Source organism: Xiphias gladius, chromosome 4 (genome assembly GCF_016859285.1).
Source record: "Xiphias gladius isolate SHS-SW01 ecotype Sanya breed wild chromosome 4, ASM1685928v1, whole genome shotgun sequence".
Lineage (NCBI taxonomy): Eukaryota > Metazoa > Chordata > Actinopteri > Istiophoriformes > Xiphiidae > Xiphias > Xiphias gladius.
In genome coordinates, this window is record NC_053403.1 from 18215327 (window position 1) to 18242840 (window position 27514).

The 27514-nt window shown below is 39.6% G+C and overlaps 3 protein-coding genes across 7 annotated transcripts in view; 2 read left to right on the forward strand and 1 right to left on the reverse strand.

The window, feature by feature from the left end:
- Positions 1-233: 233 nt before the first annotated feature.
- On the reverse strand, positions 234-5954 carry enpp5 (ectonucleotide pyrophosphatase/phosphodiesterase 5). The gene is made up of 5 exons (XM_040126044.1): positions 5852-5954; positions 5434-5774; positions 3198-4100; positions 2300-2476; positions 234-911 (listed from the first exon to the last, which is right to left on the reverse strand). The coding sequence occupies exons 3-5, from the start codon at positions 4075-4077 to the stop codon at positions 508-510; spliced, it is 1461 nt and encodes a 486-aa protein (XP_039981978.1). The 5' UTR covers positions 4078-4100; positions 5434-5774; positions 5852-5954; the 3' UTR covers positions 234-507.
- A 4446-nt stretch (positions 5955-10400) lies between these two features.
- Positions 10401-18733, forward strand: hmgn3 (high mobility group nucleosomal binding domain 3). 5 transcript variants are annotated; one of them, XM_040124480.1, is made up of 7 exons: positions 10401-10567; positions 12657-12707; positions 12970-12999; positions 14950-15000; positions 15690-15788; positions 16026-16125; positions 17879-18733. In XM_040124480.1, the coding sequence occupies exons 1-7, from the start codon at positions 10553-10555 to the stop codon at positions 17884-17886; spliced, it is 354 nt and encodes a 117-aa protein (XP_039980414.1). In that variant the 5' UTR covers positions 10401-10552; the 3' UTR covers positions 17887-18733. The 5 variants fall into 5 exon arrangements, with proteins under 5 accessions (XP_039980414.1, XP_039980410.1, XP_039980412.1 ...); XM_040124476.1 differs by lacking the exon at positions 17879-18733 and adding an exon at positions 16345-17856; XM_040124478.1 differs by lacking the exon at positions 17879-18733 and adding an exon at positions 16229-16436.
- Positions 18734-22852: 4119 nt separating this feature from the next.
- The window catches only part of LOC120789236 (pleckstrin homology domain interacting protein), a 31181-nt gene continuing 26519 nt past the window's right edge, over positions 22853-27514 (forward strand). The window contains exons 1-6 of the mRNA XM_040125824.1: positions 22853-22959; positions 23073-23131; positions 23217-23246; positions 23398-23457; positions 26693-26843; positions 27095-27193. Of these exons, the coding sequence (XP_039981758.1) occupies positions 22920-22959; positions 23073-23131; positions 23217-23246; positions 23398-23457; positions 26693-26843; positions 27095-27193 (439 nt within the window). The 5' untranslated portion in view covers positions 22853-22919. The remainder of the gene's footprint in view (positions 22960-23072; positions 23132-23216; positions 23247-23397; positions 23458-26692; positions 26844-27094; positions 27194-27514) is intronic.

The window sequence follows — 27514 nt, forward strand, 5'->3', positions numbered from 1 at the left end:
TGGCTGCTCTTAACAGCTATAACCACTTTTACCTTCAGACAGTCTAATTCATTTCAAGCATACTAACACCTTAATATTATCCAAGTCACAGTTTTGGCCACCAAAGGTTCATACTTGCCAGAATGACAGGATAAAATTCCACTCTTAACTTTGATTTTTTTTACTTTGTAAGTGACTATGAAAATGTTGAGATTATATTAGGCAAAATTCACAATCAAAGCAAAGCCACTATAACGCCTATGTAAAGGTTTATTTTCTTGATTAAGCCTCCACCAGAAGCAAATCCTACACATTTCCCTCACACTTGAGCAAACAAGATGTACCTCTAGACATGATTACAAGGTTAGATTACATTCTCTTGATCTCTAAAAAACTAATAAAAGAGCAGCACAATGGTAATTACTGGTGTAAGGGGGGCATTTAGGGGATGCTTCTGGATAGAGCACACCACCTTGGGGAGCAATACCTCCTCTTCTTTTATGTCTGCCATCCTTTCTGTTTTTTCAGCTACAGGTACAAGTCCTCTTGCAGTAAGGGCTGCGACATCTCCCTGCTTCTGTGTTTTAGTGGGGGCAGTTGTTTGAGCGTCACTTGTCTGATGTAGACAACCAGAAAGCCAAGCACCACCACCACACTGAGGAAAGAGCCCACGACGGGGGCACAGGAGTACCTGTTGACCCTTGGAGGGATGCTGGGTGTGAATGGAGCTGGCTCTAGGGAAAGCAGGTCCTGAACGTTTAAGAGGGAGCCGTTGTTCGGCAGAGGGTGGATGGACAGGATGTGGCACATGAGAGGGTAAAGATCGACAGAGCGCATGGAGGTCTTCACATAATTCTGGCGAAAGGCTGGCCCACGCGCCACGAACACAGGCTGCATGCTACGTAAGGTGTTGTCATAACCGTGGTTTCCCACTGGAGGAAAAAACAAGAGATACACTTGCATAAGGAAGTATAGTGCTTTGCTGTTAATTATCTTTGCATTGTTAATCTGTAGATCTCCAGTTTCCGCATGCCACGAATCCCAGACAGCAGTTTTTGTTTAGAGATTTATGGCATCCAGTACGTGATATACTCCCATTACTGCTTGCCCCAGCTGACTGGTTACTGTTAAGTCATTCACAGAAATACACGAGCAGAACTGCTAATTAAATCAAAACACACAAGCAGAAAGACCTGTGATGAAGGCTTAGACTGGCTAACAGCTGCTCCTAAAATGTATCAGCTGTATTACCTTCCTGAAGAACTGACAGGATTCTCTGTGAGTAAAATCAATACAGTTAATCAGTGCTGCCTAAGATGGCAGCATCAGTGGATTTAACAACCGTCAAATCAGACACAATATCTAAGACTTATCTTGCCTTAATGGTACTCCGTGGAAGGCCAACAGTTATGCTATGGAGGAAGGCTTTTATGATTTTTTTCATTTTGTTTGTATTGTATACACACACGATGAGGCAAATGCGGAAACATATGGGCTACACGATAAACAGTCCTGCCCATGGTTCCTGACTATTCCACTGATCGATGGTGGAGGTAACCTGCAACAAATTTAGCAGTATGCCAACAAAGGCAGTGAAGAAGACTGCTAGCGAGTAAACATGGATGTAAACAATTCAGGATTTAAAATATTCAAAATATTGGCTTTGCAAATGTTGTATGATGAAGGAAACAGATTTAACACCTTTGTTAGACCTCAAAGATATTGTCTAACACTTAGATTAAAAGTCTATGGGCCACATTTAAGGTATTGTCACGAGCTTTCTGTTGAACAAAACTGTAAACAGACTGAGAACGATGCTTCAGTTTCAGCAGACTAGCTACACAGTCTCACACCATGTCGTCATTGAATACTGAGAGTCAGCATGTTTTTCTCAATGATTAACACAGAGGAAGAATTAAGGAATTAAATAGAACTGCTGTGGTTTGTGGCTGCATTAAAATAAACTTTTCCCTCTGTGACATATGGTTTGAGATCTCTAATATATCTGCTTGATTTGAATTGACTTGAAGAAAAATACATGCTCTCGGAGGCAGTACAAGAAGAAAATCCAAATCCACTCACACATTCATGCTGTTTCTAAGAGAAAAAAACAAATATAGCTTTCTTTGTTAACTACTGGTATTACTTCTGGCATAACATGAGCTGGCTTTGATTCAATGAAAAAACACCTCCCGTGAAGCTAGTAATGGAGCAGACGGAAGCTGCTGTTTGAAACAACTATGGAAAAAAAAACAAAACAGTTTCTAGCCACAAACCAGAATATTGTCTCAACACAGGTTATTAGGGTTTGAAAACGTACACATGAAGGTCCCAGTCCTGTTCTGCATGATGGTCCAGCCCTCTTTGGCCTCGATGATGATAGGCATGATCCTGATGTTGTGCTGATAATGGAAGTGCTTGGGAATTTCTTCTTTCTTGTACACCAACATGTTTGGGTTTGCGTCCACCAGCTTACTATACACCTCGTCAAGCTTCCCTGGAAGAAATAGACAGATACAAAAATTTTATTTCAAGATGAGAAGCAAATAAGAAAGAAATTCGACATTTCAGAAATTTTGCTAATATTTATGTATAACTAAAGAAAAAAAAGGGTTCTAGATTGAAGGGCCATACTCCTGAAATTTACATACTGTATTGGAGAGTAGCAAAATGTAACAAAATGACAGATTAAATAATCAAAATTGGTTTAACCTTTGACATTTTTAATCAGAAAAGATGCTTCTGTGCTTATTTTATGTTGCATTTCAAATATATTAATCTTAAAATGCATCATGTACCCATAAAGGAACAGTTCGACATTTTGAGACATTCACTTATTTCATTTTCTTGCTGAGAGTTTGATGAAAAGATCGATACCAGTCTGAATGGCAAATATAAAGCCAGCACTGGCAGCTGCCTAGCTTAGCTGGGAAGTCACTGCACCCATCTAGTCCAATATAAACCTCACATAAAACCACAAGTTTGTCATTTTTACACTTTGTTTTTTGTATGAATTAAAAAAATGGGCTATTATGTATTAATGAGCAAGCCTGAGAGTTGCTGGTTAGTTGCCTAGACGGACAGTATTTATGATTCCTAGTTACTTCTAGCTCTGGCATCATATTTATTGTACAGACATGAGAATGGTATCAATCTTCTCAACTAAGCAAATATGTGCATTTCCCAAAATGTCACCATTGTTTGTTTAAAACTGATACCTTCTTTGGGCAGTATTCCCACCACTGGACTCTTATCCACCCAGGTGTACAGATCTCTGCTAACATACTCATCCAGTTCTATGATATTATCAATGAAAAGCTGCGTCATCCCGTGGTCACTGGTCACTATCAGGTTGACTTTCTCATACAGCCCAGCCTTCTTTAGCTCATTAATGAGGAAGCCAAGCTTCTCATCAATTCCGGCGATGACCACATCCATGAGGGAACTCTGAGGTCCTAGGTTGTGCCCGCTCTCATCAGGCTCCTCCCAGTACAGAACTCCAAAATCCACCGCTTCCTCTCTAGGTGCGGAGAACCACTCAATAATCCGCTCCACTCTGGCTTCAAAGGAGACTGAGGCATTATACCGGAGGAACTGAGTGGGGAACATGCCATGGATCTTCACATCAGACCCAGGCCACATTGCCGCCCCGCTCCGCCCTCCAGCTTTCTGGATGGTCACCCAGAGAGGCACTGCCTCCTCCCACCACCGTGAATCATAAATACTGTCCGTCTCCATGGAGAAGGACCGGTTCAGAGCAGGGTCGTACATCTCGTTGGCCACTATGCCGTGTGTCTCAGCATACAGACCTGTCACTAAGCTGTAGTGGTTGGGGAAGGTTTTGGTGATGTAAGTGTTCTCCACCTGCTCCACTGTCACCCCCTCATCCATGAGGCTTTGGAAGTTAGGTGTAGGGACTCGGTCAACATAGTCCCAGCGGAAGCCGTCGAAGGACAGGAGCAGCAGCTTGGGCCGGTCCGTCACAGTGTGGCCTCTGCTACCATGCTGGTTCAAGTGATGGAGGGTGACCAGCGGTAGCAGCAGGGCCCACAGGCAGACCAGAGGACTGCAGCCTCCTCGCAGCAAGCAGCCCAGCATAGTACAGTGTGTGATGACAGAACCTTAAAAAAAAAAAAAAAAAACACAAACACACGCACACACACACACACACACACACACACACACACACACACACACACAAGTAAATAACCTCTTATCTGGAAACATGAACAATATAACCAAAGGTATACAGACAACCCTGCCCACAAACTTTTGTGTACTTTTGTTCTGGGAATATTTTTGTGGTTTGTCTAAGCCTAGAAACTCCAGTGAAGGGAAATCATAATGCTACAGCATACAGTGAAAATTTAGATAAGATAAGAGTGTGCATCTATAGGGCTGCAACTAATGATCATTTTCATTCTAGATTAATCTGCTGAAATATGTTCTTGATTGATCTTTTCTCTTTAAAATGTCAGGGGAAAAAAAGCAAAAAAATTAAATGTTCAATAATCACATCTGGGTGTCATGTCAACATTTACCATTTCTGTTGATTAGTAATGAGGTGCTAAATCGATGAGTAGGGATATAAAGAATTAATTGACAACTATTTTGATAAACCATTAATCATTTAAGTCATCTACCAGGCAACACATTTGCTGATTGCAGCTTCTCAGATATACTGCATTTTCTGTTTTATAACATCATGAACTATCTTTTGGTTTTGGACTGCTGTTGCCACTGCTGTTGTCCCAGTGGGTTCTGGCAACTTGTGATGGGTATTCTTCATTAATCTCTGACATTTTATAGGCTGAGTTATTAATTGATTAATCAGAAAACTATCCAGCAGATTAATAATGAATATAATATATATATAATATATATATAATATAATATATCATCATTTGCAGCCCCAGTGTGGACATGATGACGAAGCAAATAAGAATGGAGTTCAGAAAATTCACTGTAATATCAATTAAGTCCAGCTTCAAGGCTCAGTCATAATGCTAAGATACCCCAAATGGCAGGCAATAACCAGTCTTATACCAGGATTCTGATATTAGTTTGATACATCCAACTCTACATTCCATACAGTCAAGATTGGAGCTAACTATACCCTAAACAGACCGATTTGGCACATAAACATATAAGCACTGAAGACATCACAGGTCAGGAGAGCAATGATGTCACTGGAAATTTGGCAGAATGATGATATTGCGACTGCAGTGCATCTTAAAGTGCGACTTAGCAACAAATAAAATGATGGCAGCCTTTCCATTCACAGTCAGTCACATTTAAGAGGAAACAGGCTTTTGTGCATGCCGTGCTAACGGCTAAAACACGCAGCTCTGCCTGCAACAGTAAGACAAACCCCACACAGTGTTGAAGCGACATTAAGGCAGAAACGAATGCGCAAATTCCAAACGCGAAATGTTGCGCTGGCAACAAGCTTACCTTCTTATCAGATCCTGTCCTGGTTCGCCTTGAGCTGCACACCGAGACACACAGCCGGACACGTTTATGCCCGATGGAGGTCCGGCCTGTTAACCTCCCGTGTTTTTCCCCTTTCTGTCGCTTTTATTTACAGATATTAAAGCAAGTCAGACCATTTGAAGGCAATACGCTGTCCGGTCTGTCCTGCCAGTGCATGCTTCGCCTCATGCGGAGCAGCATCCTCGAAATTCTCTGCTGCGATCGACAAGTGCCCAGGTCCCAATGACGTAATGTAGGGTGAGGAAGCGGGGGGGCTCAGTATCACGAATAGGCTTCTTGGGTTCAGTCAAGCTGCAATCGTTCTTGAATGAACAAAAGTAAATAAATAAAGAAATCAAACCTTCATTTCCCCTGATGAAATGTTATGTGAGCGTGTTACCTTTACAGATGTGAACGCAGAAGACGTTTTCACTCAAAATGATACTCCGTACTAAAAATAGTGCAGTTCAAAGACACCACTGTCCTAATTCCGTCAGCATTTTTTTTCTCTTACACGTGTGATATTGCTGAACGTGCAATGCAATAGCCCTGCAACAATAATGACAAAAACTGTCCACAAGGTGTCAGTCAAGTCCGGTCTGCACGTATTCATACCGATGGCTTTCTTCACATTCTGTTGTAAAGAAAGATGGGCGCCACATGGTCAGAGTGACCCACTGACTAGCGCGTCCATCCCTGTAGAGAAAGTCAGTTTACTGAAGCTTATTGCATCAATGTTATTATTTTAATTCTGTCCATTAGAGCATGTTCATTTGCTATTAATTCAATGCCCCGCCACTTTTCTGTAAGCTAAATTATTTTTATGACCTTGATTTATGACAATGATGAAAAGCGCCACAAATGCTTATAGATGGACATTGAGGTGAGATTGCTTTGTCAGCTTTTTCCAATTTTTAAACCAGCATACGAGAGAAGTCCTTAAAGTGCTTAGAAAAAATGGAAACATGAACATCTATTCCACTACACCTTGGCACTCGACCTGCTGATGAAGATCATGTGGTTTGACTGAAAACTTCAGAACAGAACATACAAAAACCTTGAGGGGAGATTGTTAAATCAGCTGCTGTCTACAAGGACAAGAATTACCTCAAAAATCATTTTTGTTTAGTGTGAAGTAAAGTTGTATTTACAAAGTAGCTCTTCATGTGCTGCTTATTTAACACAGTGGAATTAAACGGGATTAACAGTCCTTTATAGTATTATTATTAGCCTTGAACACAAGAACACAACAAAATAACAATCTTGAAATCTATTTGAACCGCAGCAGCTTTTCAGATGGCAAACAAAAGAACGTTGCAGTTTAATAAACAAGTAATAAAGACACAAATGGGCTGGCAAAACTGATTAAAAGAAACCAAACCTCCTGAAACTTAGGGCCCCAGAGCAATGATTTGACTCATTATTTCAATGGAAGAAATTTATAGCCAGCCATAATTTGAATTTTCCAGGCATTTGGCCAATTAGAAGTGAACTTTAAGTACTTTATGATAGGAAATGTTTTTTGGTTTAATAGCATGAATTGTTTGGAACACTACATGTATTATATCCACCAGATCTGATAGATGCATGATACATACACCTACAAACGTCTCCCTTATTCATATTTTTTCCCAATTCAGACATTGCTCAGAAAAAACTGAGATGCAGACCTATTGAGACATAAGCAGTTTAGGTTCACTGACATTACAAAAAATTAGTCTGAACAACTCCCATGCATATGTTGTGTTTATTCTCACCAAGGTTTCTGGTTATGGCTTAAACGGGGCAGTATGTTTGGTTGGTCTCTTTAAAGAATGTAGTTTTATTAGTCAAGTGACGTCTCACTTTTACATCACATGTCATCATACATGTTGAAATCACACATGGTCATTTTTAGCCATGCTAGCAGCTAGCATGTCCACCACTTTGATACAGATTGAAATATCACAACAAATATTGGATGGATTGCTATGATGTTTTAATGCAGATGTTCATGGTCCCCAGTGGATGAATCCTACTGACTTCGGGGATCCCCCGACACTTTGTCTAGCACCACCATCAGGGGGATGTTGGGGTTTTGGGTGAAATGTCTGGCAAACTATAGGATGGATTGCCACAAAATTTAGACATTCATATTCCTCTCAAATTAATGGTGATATATGAACTTGTCATCTGGTGTCACCATCAGGTGAAAATTTTGTCCAGTACTTTGGTTTATGACCAGATTCCTTCAAAGTAACAACATTCCAAGTGGGGAATAATTTGATTTATTACATCAAGCAGACAACAGCACTGCACATCTATCAGCAAATACTCCAAGGATGTAGGAGAACATTGGTTGAATAAAAGGAAAAGAGAAGTACATTTTGTCATTAGAACCGCACCTTATCGACTCAGAAGAGCAATTTGGTCACTTTTTCTGTCAAAATAAATAGTGTACCCTCTCTCTTTCTTTTTAAGTTCAATAGAAATGTCTTAGGTGTACAGGTTTAAAGACTCAACATGGAAAATCAAAAAGATAATACACCACAAAAGGAAAGCATCCACAAAGAAAGACAACTAAATAGCTTATGCAATACAGTATGTGACAAAAAGCTACAAACAAGAAAAATGTGTAAACAGAACTGTGATGGTGCACCCATCATCATTTTTTATACACAATAAATGTGGTTAAAAAGTTAAAAAAATAATTTTGGTAGGGAATATATCTTTTCATTGCGTATTCCTTTTGTGCCTTTCCTTTATGTATATATGTGTTGTACTTGTTCCTCATTGTGTTTCTGCCTTCCATTTAGCTGACAGTGTGAATCTACATTATGTTGGAACAGTGGAGCAGTCATTAAGCTACCTGCTCCTGTGTGTTCTGGGTTGACTTCTGAAACAGCTGTGTATTCACAGCCATGTAGACATGAAAGGTTTTTTGTTTGTTTGGGCAGGAAAGCTCTGTCTTTTGTGAGATTTGTGAGAGATTTGCTCTCCCTCTCTCTCTTTCTCTGTCTATTGTAAGGATGCACAAGAATGTTGCAGTTGCTTTTGTTTATTGTAGAATGCATTTTCTGGTTATTGTATGTTCAAAATGTTTTGATATTTGCTGTAATGTATGCACTTAAACATTGTGGAATATGGTGAAAGCCATTGTTGTGTAGAAGACGTTCTGGAAGTTGCATTGTTGCAAAGCGTGTATTACTACACTAGTGGAAGCACTGGATGTTATTATAAACGGAGCAACTGAGTATGTTGTAGCAGCACTTATCTATGATATCACAAGAAGTTTCCCCAATTCTGATGATGATTCAGTTCTGAAGTTTTAGAGTAAAATGCCTTTAATGAGGAGAAACAAAATAGACCATTAAATATTTAAAAACTCTATAGAAAGTTGTGTTCTCCACAATTGGTTCTGGCACAAATTCATGGATTGAGAGGGTAGCCAGTCTTTAACATGAATATTCCAGCAATACAATAATTTGAAGAATTGTTTAAAACAATCCCATGACCTTCCTCCCTCCTGATTTAAACTACAGCAAATGAGAATGACAAAACACATCTATTCTACACATCCTACCCTTTCTTGGCTTAATAAACCTTTTGACAGTGGTTCTCTCTGTTTTATTTGAAGCAGTAAATGTTATATGTTGTTATATATATACAAAGCAGTGATGTACACAGACTTTGTGTGGTGCAGGGGATGAAATAAAAAAAATGGGCTCTTGTGAATGGGGTAAAGGGGTATTAAGATGAGTATATCCCTAAATTGAAGAACTTTTTGCGACTGGTGCCAATCTGAGTTGTCCTTGGGCCAGTTGCAAGGGCCATTTGGCAGGACGCCTTGGCCAACCAGAGGGCACCTAGGCTTATTAGATAGGAACTTGCTTCCCCTTTGGCTGACCACACTTTGGGACAATTTGGCTGTGTAAAGTGGTACTAGGGCTAACCAGAAGGTCCAGTGGGTTGTAACCTTTGGGGAATTCTCAAGCATGTAAGCATCCCATGAGGACACAGACATAACCTCCTTAAAAAAGAATGCACGCATCCTATATACACTACTGGATCAGTATCTGTGCCAGTACTTACCAATATTTAGTGACGTGAGCATTTAACATCATGTAACCTACCTAGTTAAATGTAGTTTCTTTTTCAATATCATTATAAAATAAAGTTTTTCCTCCTATGTGTTACATTCCTTCATTCAATCACTGCAGGCTGCACTCAGTTTTTAGTATGTCAGCGTCCCTCATGGCCTCATGTTATCTTACATAAAAATGATTCCAGTGAGATATACAGATTTTAAATGTGATAAAAAGAGAGAAATGTTATAAATGATAAATGGCAACGGTATCAGCCTAATGGTAAATGGCAAATACATCTGTCTGACACTATTTTACACATACATAAAAATGTGCAAAATCATTAAAGAAATAACCCACAGAGTATCCAGTAGGCACTAACTGGTCTAATTTTGTCTACAATAGTGAATTGTATCCATTGCATTGTTTTACTTAATAATAACGTGTTCCTAAAGGGACTAGTGGCTTTGCTGTGATATGTTATTTGCTGTGCAAAACTGTGGTGTATGATTACTCTAGTTCTTTATAACCCGGAAACCCTACAAGACACAGCGCTTTTCTGGAGCTCGCCATTGTGTCTTTGTGCCCATTTTTCTGGCCCTTTGTGTTTTATTTACAACATTCGCTCTCTCGCTCTCTCATCCTACATTACCCAGATCCACCGAGAGTCGGCCCCGCTTTCATTGGCCTGTCTCCACTTTCCCTCTCAGCCATAACTGTCTGGTGGGATCTGCGCACAAAGAGCGCGGAGCCAATCACAGGGAGCCTCTGATAAATCTCGACCAATGTCCGCGAACCTCATATTTACATAGAGACGGGATGAGCCAATCGGGAGTCAGCACAGGAGAGGATTTTGACCTCTCTACCCAATGGCTGTGGGAGGTATAGAGTTTTGGGGAGTGCATATAATCAACATATAATCGAAGGTGCTTAGATATTGATCCTGTATTTCGAGGTAGTTCAAATTCACCACTCTTGGACCTTCGGGTTTGACTTTATTTTTTTCCGCGCTTGGTGGAGAATAATTCACGCGTAAAATGCCGAAGAGAAAGGTGAGTGTCGTTTGTGCCATCCAGCTCACTTCACTGTAGTTTTTCTGCTCTTGCATTTGAGGAAAATAGCGGTGCGCGATTTTTTGGCGACGTCGAGGCAGGTGAGGTGATGCCAAAGTTTGAGGAAGCGTCTTTTAGTCCGCAACCTTTCAGGTGTATTAAACACGTCCTTGCTTGTACGGGAGATATTTCATCAACAACATTTTATCTTCTTACACTATAAATGTCAATGTGTTCATCTCAATGGCCGTTCTTGTGGTCGTTTTATTTGTCACTTCCCTGTCCACTGTGCGCACTGGTGAAAGTCAGACGGACCCGCCGGATGGATTGATGCGTAAATCCCGTGGGAGACGTGCGTGATTATGATTCTTCTGGGTGCGTTTCATGTATATATGAGACTTATAGGTTCCGATAATGTGTAATCTAACAGAAAAAAGGATCAACACCTCCCTGTCTCATTCTAATTCTCCAGTAGTGATGAATCACAGGCGCCAAACCGATTGAACAAACCCATATCCAGATGAAGAGAAAGGAATAAAGAAAGAGGGGATCAGAGACAATTGCCGCCGTGTTAAAAGAGGCCGTGACACTGTCTAAACAGCATTACACGACGAGCTTCAGTGCATTGTATCAGTGCATACATGGAAACGGGCTTTTTTACCATCTAAAAACTGCCATTGTCTACGCAGATTCGCCTTTGAGGATAGAGAATGGGGGGCCTCTAGGGGCGGAGGTCGCCCACATGCAAATGATGCGATTGCCAACCTGCAGGCTAAACCAACATTTTTTTTTTTTATGGCGGGGGTGGACTCCTGTGCACTGTCCTTACCTACCCGCAGCCTGAATATACCATGTTCATGAGTTGATCCTCTGAATGAAGCCTGAGAGCCCTCACTGTTTGTTACTAGTCAGTAACCGCGTCTAAAAGAATCCATGTTTATATTCCATTTTTCATTGGAGGGCTCAGTTCCTGGCATGTAGGCAAGATGTCTATTAAAATGATAATCACAGAGTTTGTGCTATAATCATATATCATCATAATATGAAATTGCAATTGGTATATAGGCGATTTCCAACATAGATAAGATTGTGATTTTATTCAAATTTTCCATTGTTAGCTATTTTAAGCATAGATACAAAATTAAAGGTCAATCCAGAAAATACAAAATTATTTTTGAATGAAGAAATTTAAGACCTTTAGGCTGAGAACTCTTAATATTGTACGCAATTGTATTAAAATACTTAATATATTAACTAAAATATTCTAATAGGCTACCTGACAATGTATTGGTAAATCAGGATCGGGATGGTACTTAGAATGGAAAAAAACATATTATGTTGTCTGCTACTAATATTATACAGGGGTTTTTTTTGTTTAATTTGCATAATTTTATTACATGCACAACTTTGTAACTAAGTTTTATTATATACAAAACAAGTGTTGCTGTAACCATTGATTATTAACAAATAATTGAGATGTCAGAAAACATCAATTCCCTTTTTTTTGGACTAGCAGTCACATATATATATGTATGTATACATATATATATATATATATATATATATATATATATATATATATATATATATATATATATGTGTGTAGAGAGAGCAAGAGAGAGATAGATAGATAGGTCAATTTTAGGTTGATAACTGATTTTTTCAGCTAAAGTCACACATTTATTATATCATTATTATTAAGTGGGGTTTCTGGTGAAAAATAAGACATTTCTCTGAAAAATGAGAGACTCTAATACCTCTTTTTTGTCTGTTTCTAAACTTTTGACTTCTTTCCAAAGCTATACTCCTTAATGATTTGCATTATTTGTCTTTGTCTAATCATCCTGGCTCACTATATTTCTTCACAGATATGATAAGCTACACACGCACAACTGAACAGAATAAACCCTAATGAACCAAATTTAATTTTCATAATCACCAATTCTTAACTATTAGGGTAAGAAAGGTGTAATAGGGGTAATATTCATGCTCTGGGTGTCTGTATGGGTGGGGGACTTTCTTGTGTGTGTGCATCTGCACATTTTCACCCTGATAGCAGTCTCTGTGTTTGTTGCTTTATTAACTGCAGTCTCCAGAAGGTCCTGAGGGCAAGGAGGCCTCCAAAGTCACAAAGCAAGAGGTAAATGTTTCGGACATGTTTGTGTGCTTTGTGTGGGTGTGCATGTGTGTGTTTGTGTGCTGTGTTTTTTTGTACAGAAAGTGCGTGTAAGCGTGAGTAAGTGAGACATTAGACACATGACAGGTTAATGATTAGGACACATTTAACATCACCAAGCAGATCAGCTCAAGATCAGGTCGCAAAGGTACAACTGATATCTTTCTCTCTCTCTGTCACTGTTTCTCTCTCCCTCTCTCTTGTTGATCATCCCTTGCTCCGGTAGCCCACCAGAAGGTCAGAAAGATTGTCAGCGGTAAGTTTTATTCTCCCCTCCCTGTCTTCACCTCTGTCACTGTCCTCTCCTTCCTCTCCCTGCCTCCCCCTCCTCCTTCCTCAACTTTGTGGGATAATCCAGTAAGTGTCATATTACCATAGCTCAGAGTAAAGTCCTCACCCAGTTTATGGATTTGATCAGTGCAATTTACAAATTCCATAAACACGCTTCCCTTTGCGTCTGGCTTGGTATGCATGTCTTTTCTCTGTTGTCTTTGTCCATTCTAAATGTGGTCTGTTACAACACCTTGTTGATATGTAGGGCTGCATGATTAAAAGGGTGCATATTGCAATTTAATATTCCAAAAGTTAATGAGTGTAGAATATTATTATAATTCAGTTCTCAGCTATACTTGAACATACTCAACAGTAACCAAAACTAATAATGGAAATCCTGGTAAAACTAATGATTATGGATAGCAACCATGATTATATTTTCCAGCAAATGTATCATTAGGTCATTTTTATGTGATCATGCAGCTCTGCCGTACAGACCACACGTGTTTTTATATGTGTTGTACTTTGTATGTTTAACTCATCCGTTTTGAGTCTTTGCATGCGTTTGTACATTTGCATGAGTACTTTAAAGGAATAGTTTGACATTTTGGGAAATATGCTAATTTTCTTGCAGAGAGTTAAATGAGAGGAGCAATAGTGTTGTCATGCCTTTACACACAAGATATGATGCCACCAGCTAGCTGGCAGTTAGCTTAGCTTGGCATAAAGACTGGAGATGGGGGAAATAGTTTGCCAGGCTCTGTCCAAAGGTTAAAAAAAAACCCCAAAAAAAACAGCACTTCTAAAGCTCACCTGTTACACACATTATCACTCACATTATATATACAGTTTGTTTAATCTGTACAAAAACCAAAGTGTAAAGGCAACAAATCGCCATTGGACTGTTTCTTGTCCAGGTGACCTGTGGGGACTCCATGAGGTCACTGAGCTATCTCCCATTGTTTCCAGTTTTGGGCTAAGTTGACTGTCTCTTGGCTGTAGCCCTATTTTTAACAGACAGACATGAGAGTGGCAAGAAGTAGAAAGAGAATAACTGTATTTTCCCAAAATTTCCACCTATGTCTTTAAACTTTTAATGTGACACTTTTCAGGAGAGCTATGCAAAAATTCTATCAGTAAATTTTGCATGTTCCCTGATTTAATTTGACATAGCCTTTCAATGCCTTCAGCGGCAACTCATTTAATAATATGCGACTTTTTTTTAGCAGTAAACCAGCGCTGACAATGTTGTTTATAGGCTGCTATCTGAAATGCATGACACAAAGTACATTCTTGTGTTTTTCAAAATTATGATAAGTTGTAGGTCATTTTCTACATGCAACTGTAAATGCTAAGCCCCAATCGCCCCAATGTAAGAAGAATTTATGTCTATCATTTATCTTCTCATGTGCAGAGTATCAGCTAAAGAAAAACAGATATTTTGAGCAAGAATCACATGTTTTAATTTTGTCACAGCAGTGTTACTGTAGCTCGTGGCTTCAGGGTAATGTGTTCCACATTCAGCATCCTGGAAAAAGCTCTGCAGCAAACCTTCTCACACTGACTGGGGTCAGTTCACTGGTGGTCTGGGGTCAGTTCACTTTTAGAACAGGCAGATATTTAAAATCGTCAATAGGAGTATTGTCAGATCCAATTGCTTAGGAAATGCAGTACAAGTACTTCATCATTATTAACATTTACAGTGGGATCCAGTGCAGACATTCCAGTTCTCTATGTGCTCTGTGTTAATCCTAATAAATTTTCTAAGCAGCTATTGTGTCTAATGAAATATTATTCTAAAACACTACTGAAATTGCTCTGTAAATGTAGAGAGGAGGGGGGATTAAAGGCAAACTAATATTTCTCCAAATACTATGCATTCATTGATAATGTCAGCTTGCTCAGTCCTAACTAGCTTATGTGTAATCTGCAGAAACCTGCTCCACCAAAGCCTGAAGCCAAGCCCAAGAAGGCCATCGTCAAGGTAAAGCAATAACACAAACACAAACACACACACACACACACACACACACACACACACACACACACACACACACACACACACACACAAGCGACCCCTACAATAATTTATTTATATCCCCATAAAATTGCAAGAATCTGAGGCAGACCTCTCACTGCTAGTTTATGTGCATAACCATGGCCCCTGGATGTGGAAAACACCCACAAGATTCCTCACATACAATCAAACTTTGCACCTACACCTACAGTATCCAGGGCTCATTATTTTCCCTCCAAATTATCTAGAAATGCACCTGTATTTAATTTAGATATTAAATTTTTGATTAAATGTTATAAAACATAATTTGCAGCATAACATTCTCTAGTGTCAACTTTTATTCATATGATTAGATTTATTTTTATTACTTTGAAAAACTGCTGAAGCATAATCAACATTTTGTCTTCCCTTTCTATTATGAGGCAGCACTGTTAAGATGCAGCAGGAAACAGAAAAAAAACATTCTTATACGTAATACTTATAGCAAATTCTGGGTATTTTTTGGTGAAAATTAGTAAAAATCCAGTTGAAGAGCCTCACACATACAAAAGATCATTTGGAGATTGTAGAGAAACACGTGCCCCATGTGATAACATCTGTCATCGTTTTATATGCATTTATATGACTTTATATGCAGTGTATGTTTTTCCATGCAGAAGGTCGCAGATGATAAGGGGGCGAAGGCAAAAAAAGGCGGCACTAAGGGAAAGAAAGAAGATGGCCCCGCCCTGAACGGAGAGACCAAGACCAATGAGGTACATGGAGGGAAAACTGAAATGATTAAAAACATCTCAAAGAAGAAAATGTACATTCAGTCAGTGAAAGACAAGAAAATAACAATATTTATTCCCATTTTGTAAATGTTTGTATAAACACAAACACATGTATGCATGCACCACACCTATACTACTCAATAACCCACTGCATAACCACATCTGTTCCTTACTAATAATCACACACACACACACACACACACACACACACATACACAGATCTATGTGTCTCGTCCGTCTGTCAGTGTGTCTTCCATCAGAAGCACGGCTCCCTCTTTGATGTCAGTGAGAGGACAGAGTGAGACAGTCAGAGTTAAGGGTATGGTCGAGTGTTTCTAATCCATCTTTGGTGTGTTTTAGACACTAATATATAGTATAACTTGTACTGATATTGAACAATAATCGAGCAAACATTTACCCAGTGTGCTTTGCAGTGCTGTGTGTATTGGCAAGAGAGAGGGAATGAAAGGGAGTACAGTGAGAGAGAGTGAAGAAGAGAAGAAGTGAGGATGTCTGGCGTTTTCCTTGCTGTGTGCAGTGAAGTGGGCCAAGGAGAACTTTTTACACACAAGCAAGAAGGTTCACTGCTGCTCACAGAGTTGTCACATGGAAGATGATTGGCGCAATGCCTTCATAGACAGCTGGCTCCACCAGTGGAGAGGCAGAGGAAACAGACAGGAGATGTTCACTCCAGTGAGATTGCACACACAAACGCACACACACACAGCCGGATTTTGATTCCCCTGTTGAGATAATGTTGATTCCTGCTGATACCAGAGGAGTTATGGGTTTAATTGTGTAGCTTTTTAGAGCAATTTAGTGAAGAAAGATATTGCACATATGCTGTCAAGACAGTCTTGTGAGCACATGATTTTGAAAATCATTCACTGAAGATCATTTGAGCTGGCAACTTGAGGCTGGTCTCAATTTCAAATTTAAGAGTAAATTCAGCCTAATCACAAACATACTGTCTAGTGGTGTCTAGTCATGCAGCTATGAGTTTTATTTGTTTAGTTTTTGAGATGGATGAAATGGAATTTTTCAATGCTCAAATCATTGAAAATGACACTTGAAAAACTTAATGGCAGTGTGTCTTTCCACAAACAACGTTGCAGGCACTGTTGATAAACCACAGACCTTACTGTCAACAGTTATCATTGGAGCTACTTTCTAGCAAAGAAGTAGTCCCAGAGGTATTGGTTCAAAGCGCAGTTGGTAACCGGGCTACTTGTTAACTTTCAGAGGTGGATATCTGAAAAAATAAATAAAAAATAAAAAACCTGAAACTGTTAGTCACCACTAGCCGTTATTGAAAGAATGTAGGGTTTTTTGTTAGCTTAGCTTAGCATAAAGACTGCTTAGATAGCAGGTGTTTATAGGTGGATTTTGATAACTTTGAACAGAGACAGGATAGCTGTTTCATGCTTTCTCCAGCCACTATGCTAAGCTAACAGGCTTCTGGCTATAGCTTCATGTTTATCATACACACGAGAGTTGTATTGATCTTCTCATGTAACTCTCAGCAAGAAAGTGACTAAATTAACTTCCCAAAATGCCAATCTATTCCTTTAACTCCTCTTCTGACCTATTTTCTCTCCTTGAATGTATTCAGAGAAGATTTAAGGTTAAATTTTATTACTTAAAGAACAGTTTGGCTTGTTCAAAGAAGCAGGCTTACCAAGTTATTTGATTACTTTGCCCCAAAGTAAAACCCCAAACCACTTCAAATCACGAGCACGGAACAATGCAAAATCATACAGATATTTCAGTAAAGATGCTTCCAGCAAGAGACCCATCAATCTAAAACCAAGTGCAGCCAAGTGAGTGTCACATTCCAGCTAGTTAAAGGCTGATTTAGTTACATGCAGAATGAATTTGGTCTGCACCCACCGAAGACTTGCCGGCTGAGCCCTGGCAGACCAAAACAAGCCAAGTGAAAGTCGTGCACTGGTTTTTTGAAGCTACTCTCAGTGGAATCTACCTGTGGAGAGAATAAGGGGTAACACTTTGAGAATATCTTTGAGACTTAACGTGTGTGTAACTCCTTTACTTTCCCCTCTTCCATCCTCCAGGTAACTGAGGCAGCGGAGGAGGTGACTGCGGAGAAGGCATAAAGACACGGACGCGTTCACCAACTCGTCCCCTCTGACTCCATGGCAGCAAAGCATCTTTTTTTACTGACGATTTTTGTACCATGCTGAATTTTTTTTAGACTTGTGATAGTAGAGATGGACAACCAGCAGCCCCATCCCCATATTTTCACACTCCTTTCAGCTCTTCCACGTACAGTATGATTTTGCTCGATTCTCCTCCCTTCTCCATTCTGTATCGCTTTACAGTATGCCTCTCAGAAGCAGAAAGACAGAATGAAGTGGTTTTATCAGACAGCTGCAAATGTTCTTCATTTTGCCTGAAGGGGGGCTGTAAACACGACTGTTATAATCTTTAAACCAGCTCTGCCTATATTTGTAGTTATTCTTCTCTACAAAAGATGATCATTATTATTGGTCACTCTGACTAATAAGGGGATGCCTTATATCCCCCCCCCCCCCCGATGGTAAAGTTGGGGATTTGTGGATATCTGTCAGCAGCGTGGATAGAGAGCTACAAGAAACCAGGTCCATAGTCGCCATGGAGAACATCTGCAGCTTTTTAAAAATCTTTCTTTTTAGAATCAACACCACTGCGTTTCACATAGCTACTTTTGTATGTGTGTGCTGGAGTGAATGTGTTTGTGGGTCTCTGTGTTTGACTTTGTTCACTTTGGCACCCCCCTCCTCAAACGCCTTGTCCTGCAGCAGAGTGACATAGCAATAATGAGTGGTGCTTCTGTTCTAGACAGCTCTATTGGCTTTGGACCCTCTGGGTTTCTCTGAGTTTCATCCTGTTGGGAAAATATTTTGAAATAAAAGAAAAAGTTGATGTCACATTGAAGTTTTTCTGTTTTTCTGTGTCTCTTCTCTTATTGGTGAATAAAACTACATGTGCACAGTTATGTATGTCGTGCATTATGTGTATATTTTCTCTAATTAGACAAAAATGCCTGTTTAGAACAACTAGTGTTGTTCTAAACACTAGTTTACTGTAATTGTATACCTTCACCGTGTTTTTTGCAGTTTGGAAAACTCAGGTAATCTGTGCAAAACTCTATGCATGTGTATGCATGTAGCATGTGTTCTACTTGAGTTCGAGAGCTCCTTTTCAATGTGTTCATGTTCAGAGTTAGTTTTTAAATCAACACAAAGCCACTGCTGTGTGTCTGTGTATATCTTTGTGTGTGTGAGGTCGCCAGGGGCACGTGGCTGTGTTAAATACAACTGCTGTGTCAGGAAGTGAAAGGTCAGCATTTGCCAGAGGGTGGGACCTGATGAAACCATACAGTCTCTTCATTGCGGGACAAGCTGTCACTCACACTCATAGACCAATGACAAGTTCCCCTTTTTAACATGTGGAGGTGTGGAGTGATGATGTCTGAATACCACAGATACTGGAGAGACCAATTAAAATGTATTATCAGGATCCTCAGTTCACAGTATACCTCTTTTAATATGATGTAACAGCAGTAGGAAAGTGCTGAATACATATAAATATTCATTTGAAAGGTTTGATTTTCCAAGTGAAAAATCCTCTACTAGGACGATCTCATATTTTAACATACACCAAATCACTGAAATCTGAAGTTATGCTGCACAGGTACAATAATGATGATTAATTGTAATAAATCAATTGAAGCTCTCGGTAGAGCTAAAAGGGTACTACAAGCAGGTATGATATAAACTATAACTTAACGGATCAGCAGGTGCATAAAGATGTCAGCCTCCTGGACTAACATCTTTCAGTTCATGTGGCATTCATATGAATCTTTGACACAGAGGGAATGGAGCATTGCAGCTAACGAAATCTCCAAACCTTTCGGCAATTTTCACAGTGTATGTGCAAAAAAAAAAAAAAAAAAGATGTGGTAAAAACTACCACTCCACAGAGGTTTGGTAACGGGTGTGGATTTACTTGGTCAATTCCAATTAAGCATGAAAAGTTTCAAATGAATAGAGGATGCACCAGTTACAGAAGATACTTTTGTGTCCATTACAAACAAATAAAATAGGTATCTCCTGGTGGATTATATGTTAAGACAGGGGTTTTGTGTGGTTACGAATAATCAGTGAATTCCTATTCATGTTACAGGAGGAGAAAATTTGTAACATTTTTCCTCAGTACTCATAACCTTTGACTCAATGGCCCCCTGCTCAGCTGAGAGGTACAGAATGAGATTGCCTCCTTGTGGCCACGTCAGTCAGCACAATAACAACTACATTTGATGGGTCAGAATGAAAGGTAAAATGGAAGAGATTGAACAGGCCTAAAAATTCAAATCTGGCCCTACTCCACACTAAAATGTTTTTTAACAGGCCATAAAGCCTGTGAAATATGTATTACAGACTGCAAGATGGTCTAGAGGTTTAAGAGACCATCCTTCAAGTGACTGACACATCTAAAGGTCGTGGTAACTCCGTAAAAGCCGCAGGGATGCTGTACAGGTGTTGAACTTTCACTATGAGTTTCCAATATCAATACGGGCAGCATGCAGAAATAAAAAACAACACTCATCAATTAAGCTTTACACTGTTATCAGACCTGGACATTATTACATTTCTATAAAGAAAAGTCCTTGCACTTGTACTTTTACTTGTGAATGCACCCAAACCCAAGTCCATGGAAGAAAGTGACAAATTCAGCTGTACACGACACATTCTGGACAGCTAACTTAAGTGTCAAACTCTACCACTGGCAGTTCAGAAAATTTAGTGGATGCAGAAAAGGCAGAATAAGCCTTCTGCTTCCTCACAAAGGAAAAAGTACACCCACCTATGTTCCACAACACTTTTGACATGGTAAAAATCGTAGTTGTAGTAACCACTGGATCAACATATCCTCTGTAGAGTTTCTGCCTTTCTGATTATACATTATCTGTATTATTAGTGGTTTTCACCACCAAAACGAATCCGTAAGTGCAAAGCATATAAAAATGTAAATAACAATAACATAAATTATGGTCACACACAGCACTGGACAGGACTTGGGGTAAAATGCATGTACTCCAAACTCTCTGTCACCTTCAAAAAACGAATACCAGTTAAGACATGATGTGGCTACATGTATATAAGATGTATATACTGAATATTGATTTGATTATTCACACTTTGTTAGCTCTTACAAATAAACTGAATTACATTACTCTATTTAAACGAGGGGAATGGTAAGTGTGTGTTAATTGATGTTATAAGTGTGTCTGCATCTCACAGGAAAAAAAAAACATGTAATGTGAAAGACCAGAGTAAAGCTGTATTAAAGCCAACTAATGATTTCTTTATTGTCATTCAAATAAATTTCAATAAATGACAGAGGATGAGAATTGGTCAGTCATCTTTCCAAGAGTTTTTTTTTTTCATATCAGCATCTTTTCAGCCACAAACTGGCCTTTTCCCTGATGTCTCTGCCATGGATTTAAGTGAGACCTGTTATGTAAATAGGAGAGTGGTTTCTCTACCAGTGTCTGTGACTTTCCGAAATTACACTATTGGATCAAAAAATTATTTGGTACAATATATATTACATTCAAAGACAGAAAGCTAGGCATAATTCCTTGTGGGTTAGATTACACCATATGGGCACATGCTCACATTCACATGGTTTATACTGAGGTGAAAAGAAAACATTGGGAAGAAAATGTGTGAAAAAAAATTAATGTATGCCTTTTCGGTAGTGTTTGAAATGCATTATTTGGTTCCTAGGTGTGTAAATATCTCACACATTGAATTTGAGGTTGTGGGTTCCCTAGGTTGCTCTAACAAAACTCAGTATAGGCCTCACTTGGGAGGTGGAGTGTTTTGCAATTAATAAAGTTATCTCATAACAGTTCCAACATAATGGAAAAGTGATTGTACTAATATTAAGTAGTAATTAGAGTAATTACTTATGATTTCATTCATGTGTTCCTTCAAGTTAGAACAGTTCATGAGGTCAGTAATAAGATACTAGATTCTTGTTTTAAAGTACATTAACCACTTTAGAAAATAGCTATATAATAAACATATACCCTGCTCACATAAATAGGACAATGTGATTTAATAACGCCTTAGTGTGTTCCTTTTTTATTCACAGCTGTCTCATGAACCACAGAGAAAGTATGCAGTCATGTTACTATTTCCTTAATAATGTTCATTGATGGTCTATTTTGTATTAATGTCTCATTGCCTTTAAATTCCTGTAACTCGAGGTTTCATTCATTAAGCTGCATTCCCCTTCTTCTCCAACCCTTCCCCCATTTTACTGCCTGGCAGTATTTGGAAGAGAAATGGACGACTTCCCCACCAAACGGCTCCCAGAGAGAGTGGGTGTGTTAGCTAGACATCTTGTTACACAACAACGACAGAGTAATAACAAGCGAGGCCAACGAAAACACAGAATTATCACAGCTAGCTATATTATTTAAGAAAACCTAGCTTAAACGGTTAGATCGGCTATAAATCCCTCTCAAACACGGGAGCCATGTTATACATCCGCATCTAAAAATACGGGAAATATAACAGAATTTACGTTGTATCAATCTGCAACTACATTAAATGTATGTAAATATAAGACTGTAATTATTAAAACATGATAAATGTCATCTAGCTACGAAGTAACGGCAATGTATCCTCTCCTTTAGCACGTTGCCATTTCTACGACCCTTCTACAGTGGCGTGCATGAAACACACCACTTGTATTCTTCCGCAGAGGGCTTGCGCTTTTTCCTTTGAGGGGGAGGGGGATTTAAACAAACATGCCTCCAGAACCGAGTGACCGTCACTAAAATTTAGCACGAGGGGTAGTCAACCGAGGAATGTTGTGGCGGTTGGTTCTTTGCGAGAAAGAGACGGTGGTTTGCGGGGTAAACCGTTCAGTGCGCCCTAATTGCCGCTTTGCGGAGGAATACTCGACGCAGCCGGGACTTTGTGTGAGCAGTGCTGAATGGAGGCAACCTCTTCCTGGTGGACAAACATTGACAGCTACAGGGCAGCCACCTAGACCCACCACACAGGCTCTGGCGCTGCCCTGGCAAACAACACCAAAATGGCTTCAGACAGTACACACATCGCGCAGTTGACTTCTGGTGAGTAAAGAAGATCGGAAACTATGTCATGGTTGTTTTAATATCCCCCCAATTTCCTCGGTGCCCTCTTCTAACGCAGCTCCCGTCCTCTTCTCCCCCTCCAACCATACCAGAACTGTACTTCCTAATAGCCCGATTTCTAGAAGCTGGACCGTGTCAAAAAGCAGCCGAGGTTGGTGTTTTTGCATTTTAGGATAATTTATAATATGTCCGAAATTGTCATGGGGTGTAATTTTGTATTTGTATCCTATTTTCAGACTCTGATAAGGGAGGTGGAGGAGAAGGAGGTAAGCAGTCAGCAGTACGAGAGAGATGCATCTCTCTGCACTGTACTTTGTGGTGTTGCTTTTACTCTGATTTATCATTTACTGTTTTAAAACATCACTCGATACATATATGAACTGAATGATCACACTCGACACAATTTTTCCATCTCAGCTGCTACCCAAAAGGCTGGACTGGACAGGGGAGGAACACCCCGGGACGTACGAAAATTTGGTAAGGGAGCTCTATAACTGAGGAAAAAGTTTTTAGAGAGCAAAATAAAAATTGAATTTCCCGCAATTTTTAAATCAGGTGGTAAAGAAAAAACTGAGAAGCACTTTGCAGGGCGAGCTGGCTGCAAGTTGGGGCCGTTTTTGGGCACCAAGGGGTCGGGTCCCAGCCACATGTGCACCGTGGTGTGCGAGTTTGGTACCAGGCATATCCTAAAGGTTTTAATAGTTGTTGGAAAAATGTGTGTGAAATGTTGATACGTCATGAGTGTTGTGGTGTAGGAGCGCCAGGATCCGGAGGAGGGACTCCCTGCGCCACAAGCCAGAGAGAGATGGAGGCGCTCTTGTCCTGCAAGAACCATAATTTGTGTTCATGGGTTGAAAACACACAGGGGGCAAGAGTTAGAAAACAGGACTTTTGTGGAGAGTATAAACAGTATATTCGGCAAAGCTGGGGTTACAGCTTCCATTCGCGGGGAGGCTGCTGGCCGCTTGTTGTGGAGTTATTTTGAAGAGCAGTTGTGGGGGATTGAGGTCCAAGCTCGGATGGAAGAGAAGAGGGAGATCAGTTTATGGGAAGATGCGAGGTAACGTTGAGCTGATATCTTCTAATCGCGCTATTAATTGACGTGCTAATTGTCATGTAAACAAACTGGGCTAGCCTGAAAGCGCCGTTTACGCATGGGGGCGTGGAGAGAATTAATCATGCTTACATATTTATTCCTTAGCCAGCCTGCTGAAAGCGTGCATCCACATTTTTTGCTGTTTTTTACGTTTTTATTTTAACACTATATAAGAAATATCGACCTATGGTCTATATAATCTACAAAGACCTACATTTTTATGGCTTTTTCCTCCCATATCCACAAAAGCTGACAGATGAACACTGAAGACGAGATCGCATGAGGGGTTGCTTGAACTGAATGTAAATCTATACGTTTAAGATATTATTGACAGTGTCTTTCTGCCTGCCTGTGTGCTTTTTTTTCTCTCTCTCTTCCTGCTTGGCTCACTCGGCTGTCCGTTCCTCCTCCTCCTCCTCCTCCCATTCCCAGCTGTTCAGCCTGCCTCCTGTCTATTGTGCATAATTTCCAATATTAAAAATACTGCGGAGGGTTTTTAATTATTAGAACAAATGTAAAAAAAGACAAAAGGAAAAAAAGAAAGAAAAAAGGAGTGTTTAGAGGCAGGAGCGCGGTTGTTTGTCAGCGGTGTAAGGTTGATGTCTGGGCTGGTACAGAAGGGGGTTGGGCAGTTATGAGGAATCAACGGTGACTTCACTGATTTTGTAATAATTTACAGTATTAATTGTGGCTAATTAATTAGAGCATAGTAATTAGATGTATGATTAGTTTCATTTAGCAGATATTGATCAGGAACATAACACACACACACACACACACACACACACACACATACATACATACATACATACATACACATATATATATATATATATATATATATATATATATATATATTTAGACCTCTTTTGGATGAAACAAAAACCTGTAATCATTATGACCAGAAATATATTTACATCAATTTATTTTTATTTAAATTTTTCCCATTAACGATTAACAAATTTCAACATGGAGGTACTTTTTCATATTATAAATCTATGTTAACGACAGTAACATCTTAGGTGAAAGATATTTCTAGATTTGTAAACAGTGGATTGAAATGTAAGGTGATAGTCATACAGCAGGTGCCTTGCAGACGTGTGTAGGACCATGTGCTTTCTGGTGGTGCTGTTGTGGCTGGAGGAGTGTTATCCTTTACCCTTCAGAAGCAAGTAAAATGGAGCAAATTGTTAGCACACATCACTCCTGTGGTGTTAGTGTGTGTGTGTGTGTGTGTGTGTGTGTGTGTGTGTGTGTGTGTGTGTGTGTGTGTGTGTGTGTGTGTGTGTGTGTGTGTGTTCGTCAGGGCTTTGTGTGTACCTGAGAGAGGCTTGTGCGCTGATATGTGTTTAGAAACACTGATCACGTCTCTGAACCAGCAAGGATGTTGAAAGCAATTAAGGGGTCATTAATTGTGTGTGTGTTTGTGTGTGTGTGTCTCAGGGAGTGAATAAGTGTTAGTGTCAGTGCTCAGATAAAGGAATGGAGGAAATATGTGTATGTGTGAGAGGAGTAATTGTTTAATTTCAGGCTTATTTGACCCAGTTCGGATATTTAAATCAGATGTGTCTGAAAAAAAGATGATTACCGCATGTCTGATTTAAATTGATACATTTAAAATAATCCTGCATCCTGAAATAAATGCAGTGCTGCATGCTGCATGTTTATCTCTCTCATCCTGTGCTGTTTAGAGGCTATTCCAGTCACTTAGGCGTGTGTGTTTCTTCAGAAGTAGGCCATGCAGGAGTGTCCGCATGTGTCAGTGGAATCAGAGACACACTGTGTTTATAACAGTGTGGCTCTCATTCTGCTTCATGCTTGTGTTGCATGCCATGCCCCCCTCTTCTGCTGTTGTACTGCACTGTTGTAAACTGTATCCATATCCATTTAAAAGACAAACAGTATAACTGAATTTCAGCATTCATTTGGTTGCAGATATTATTTTATCATTTTCATTCACTTAAAAAGTATGCGATCATTATAAATTTTCCAAATGATCCTATCTCAGTTGAAACCCTCAGAAATAGGCTGGCAGTAATAATTTAGTTTTTAAAAGGACATTTTTCCTATTGAAATTCTGAAGCACTCAGCAAGCCAAAAGGGGGAAGAGACCGTATTTTCTGCTTCTCCTAATGTTGCTGAAAATATTTTTTTTATTTCTGTGCTTAAGAATTTAAAACTAAATGAACTCAAGCCAGAAGACGAATCTTTTTGTTTATAGGCCACAGTTAAACACACATGGAATCCTTGACTGTTCCTTTTTTTACTTGCCAACCAGCATTTTGTTTTTAATTAAGACCTTCTGGAAATGTTTTTTTTTTTTTTTTTTAGACTTTTAGATTTTCAGATCTGGTGTAATAATGTTGTGCCATGTTAATTCTTATAGGGAGCGTTTCCATTCCTTGCCACTTTTGTCAGGGTCACTGCAGGCTGCGCAACAAAGAATGTAGAGCTAGTAGGTGTTTGATATCTTTATGCTTCAGCATTTGGCAAAAACTTGAATACATTTCTTTCAGTTTCCCTTTTTTACTGTACTTCCCTGCTCACTACTAACAGGTGTTTTGTCATTTATCAGTCGGATTAGAATCTGAAATATGTGTGTGTGTGTGTGCTCAGGTGAAGCTCTACCGGCACATCAGTCCAGACCACCTGCTGCAGGTCTGCTCCAGAGTTTGTCCATTGCTGGAAAGGGAGGTCCCTGCCAGTGTGCCTGGACTCACCAGCCTGCTGGGAGCTGGCAGGCAGAATCTCCTCCGCACCAGCAAGAGTGAGTGGATATACAGTACATGTGCAAATGAGCCACTTAAATGTACATGCACGCAAACACAACCTCTCAGGCAGATATTATGTCTTATCACATATTTGTGTGGAGTAACAGCCCTCATGTAAATACATTCTTTCATGTCCTTAGGCAAACATAAGTGTAGATTAGTACAGAAAAGTTCACACAGGCCAAGTCTTAATAGAATCTGTATAATGTGTGGTTTTAATGTTTTAATGATGTTTTTCTTCCTCCAGGTTGCAAGAATGTTGTGTGGAAGGGTTCAGCACTGGCTGCACTTCACTGTGGAAGACCACCAGAGCCGCCAATTATCTATGGGAGCCCACCTAATATTGGTATGTTAGAAAAAGCTTGAATTTTATAGAAGAAAATAACATTCAACTAGTTTTACTCTTGGTTTGTTCATTTGATCTCCAGGGTATGAGTCAGATCTTACATACTATGCTGTATCTTTGCTTGGTCACCTTTGCAAGTAGCATTTGACAGTAGTGTTAGTATTGATTTCCTTGAAAATTACAGTGTGTGTTTGTTTGTGTAGGGAATAAACAGAGTTGTAGCCCATTTTCATTTTCTTCCTTTAAATAAGAGAGTTTTCATAACATGGATTCTGTCTTTTCCACATATCATGCTGTCCTTACTGATGTGTATCTTTCCTT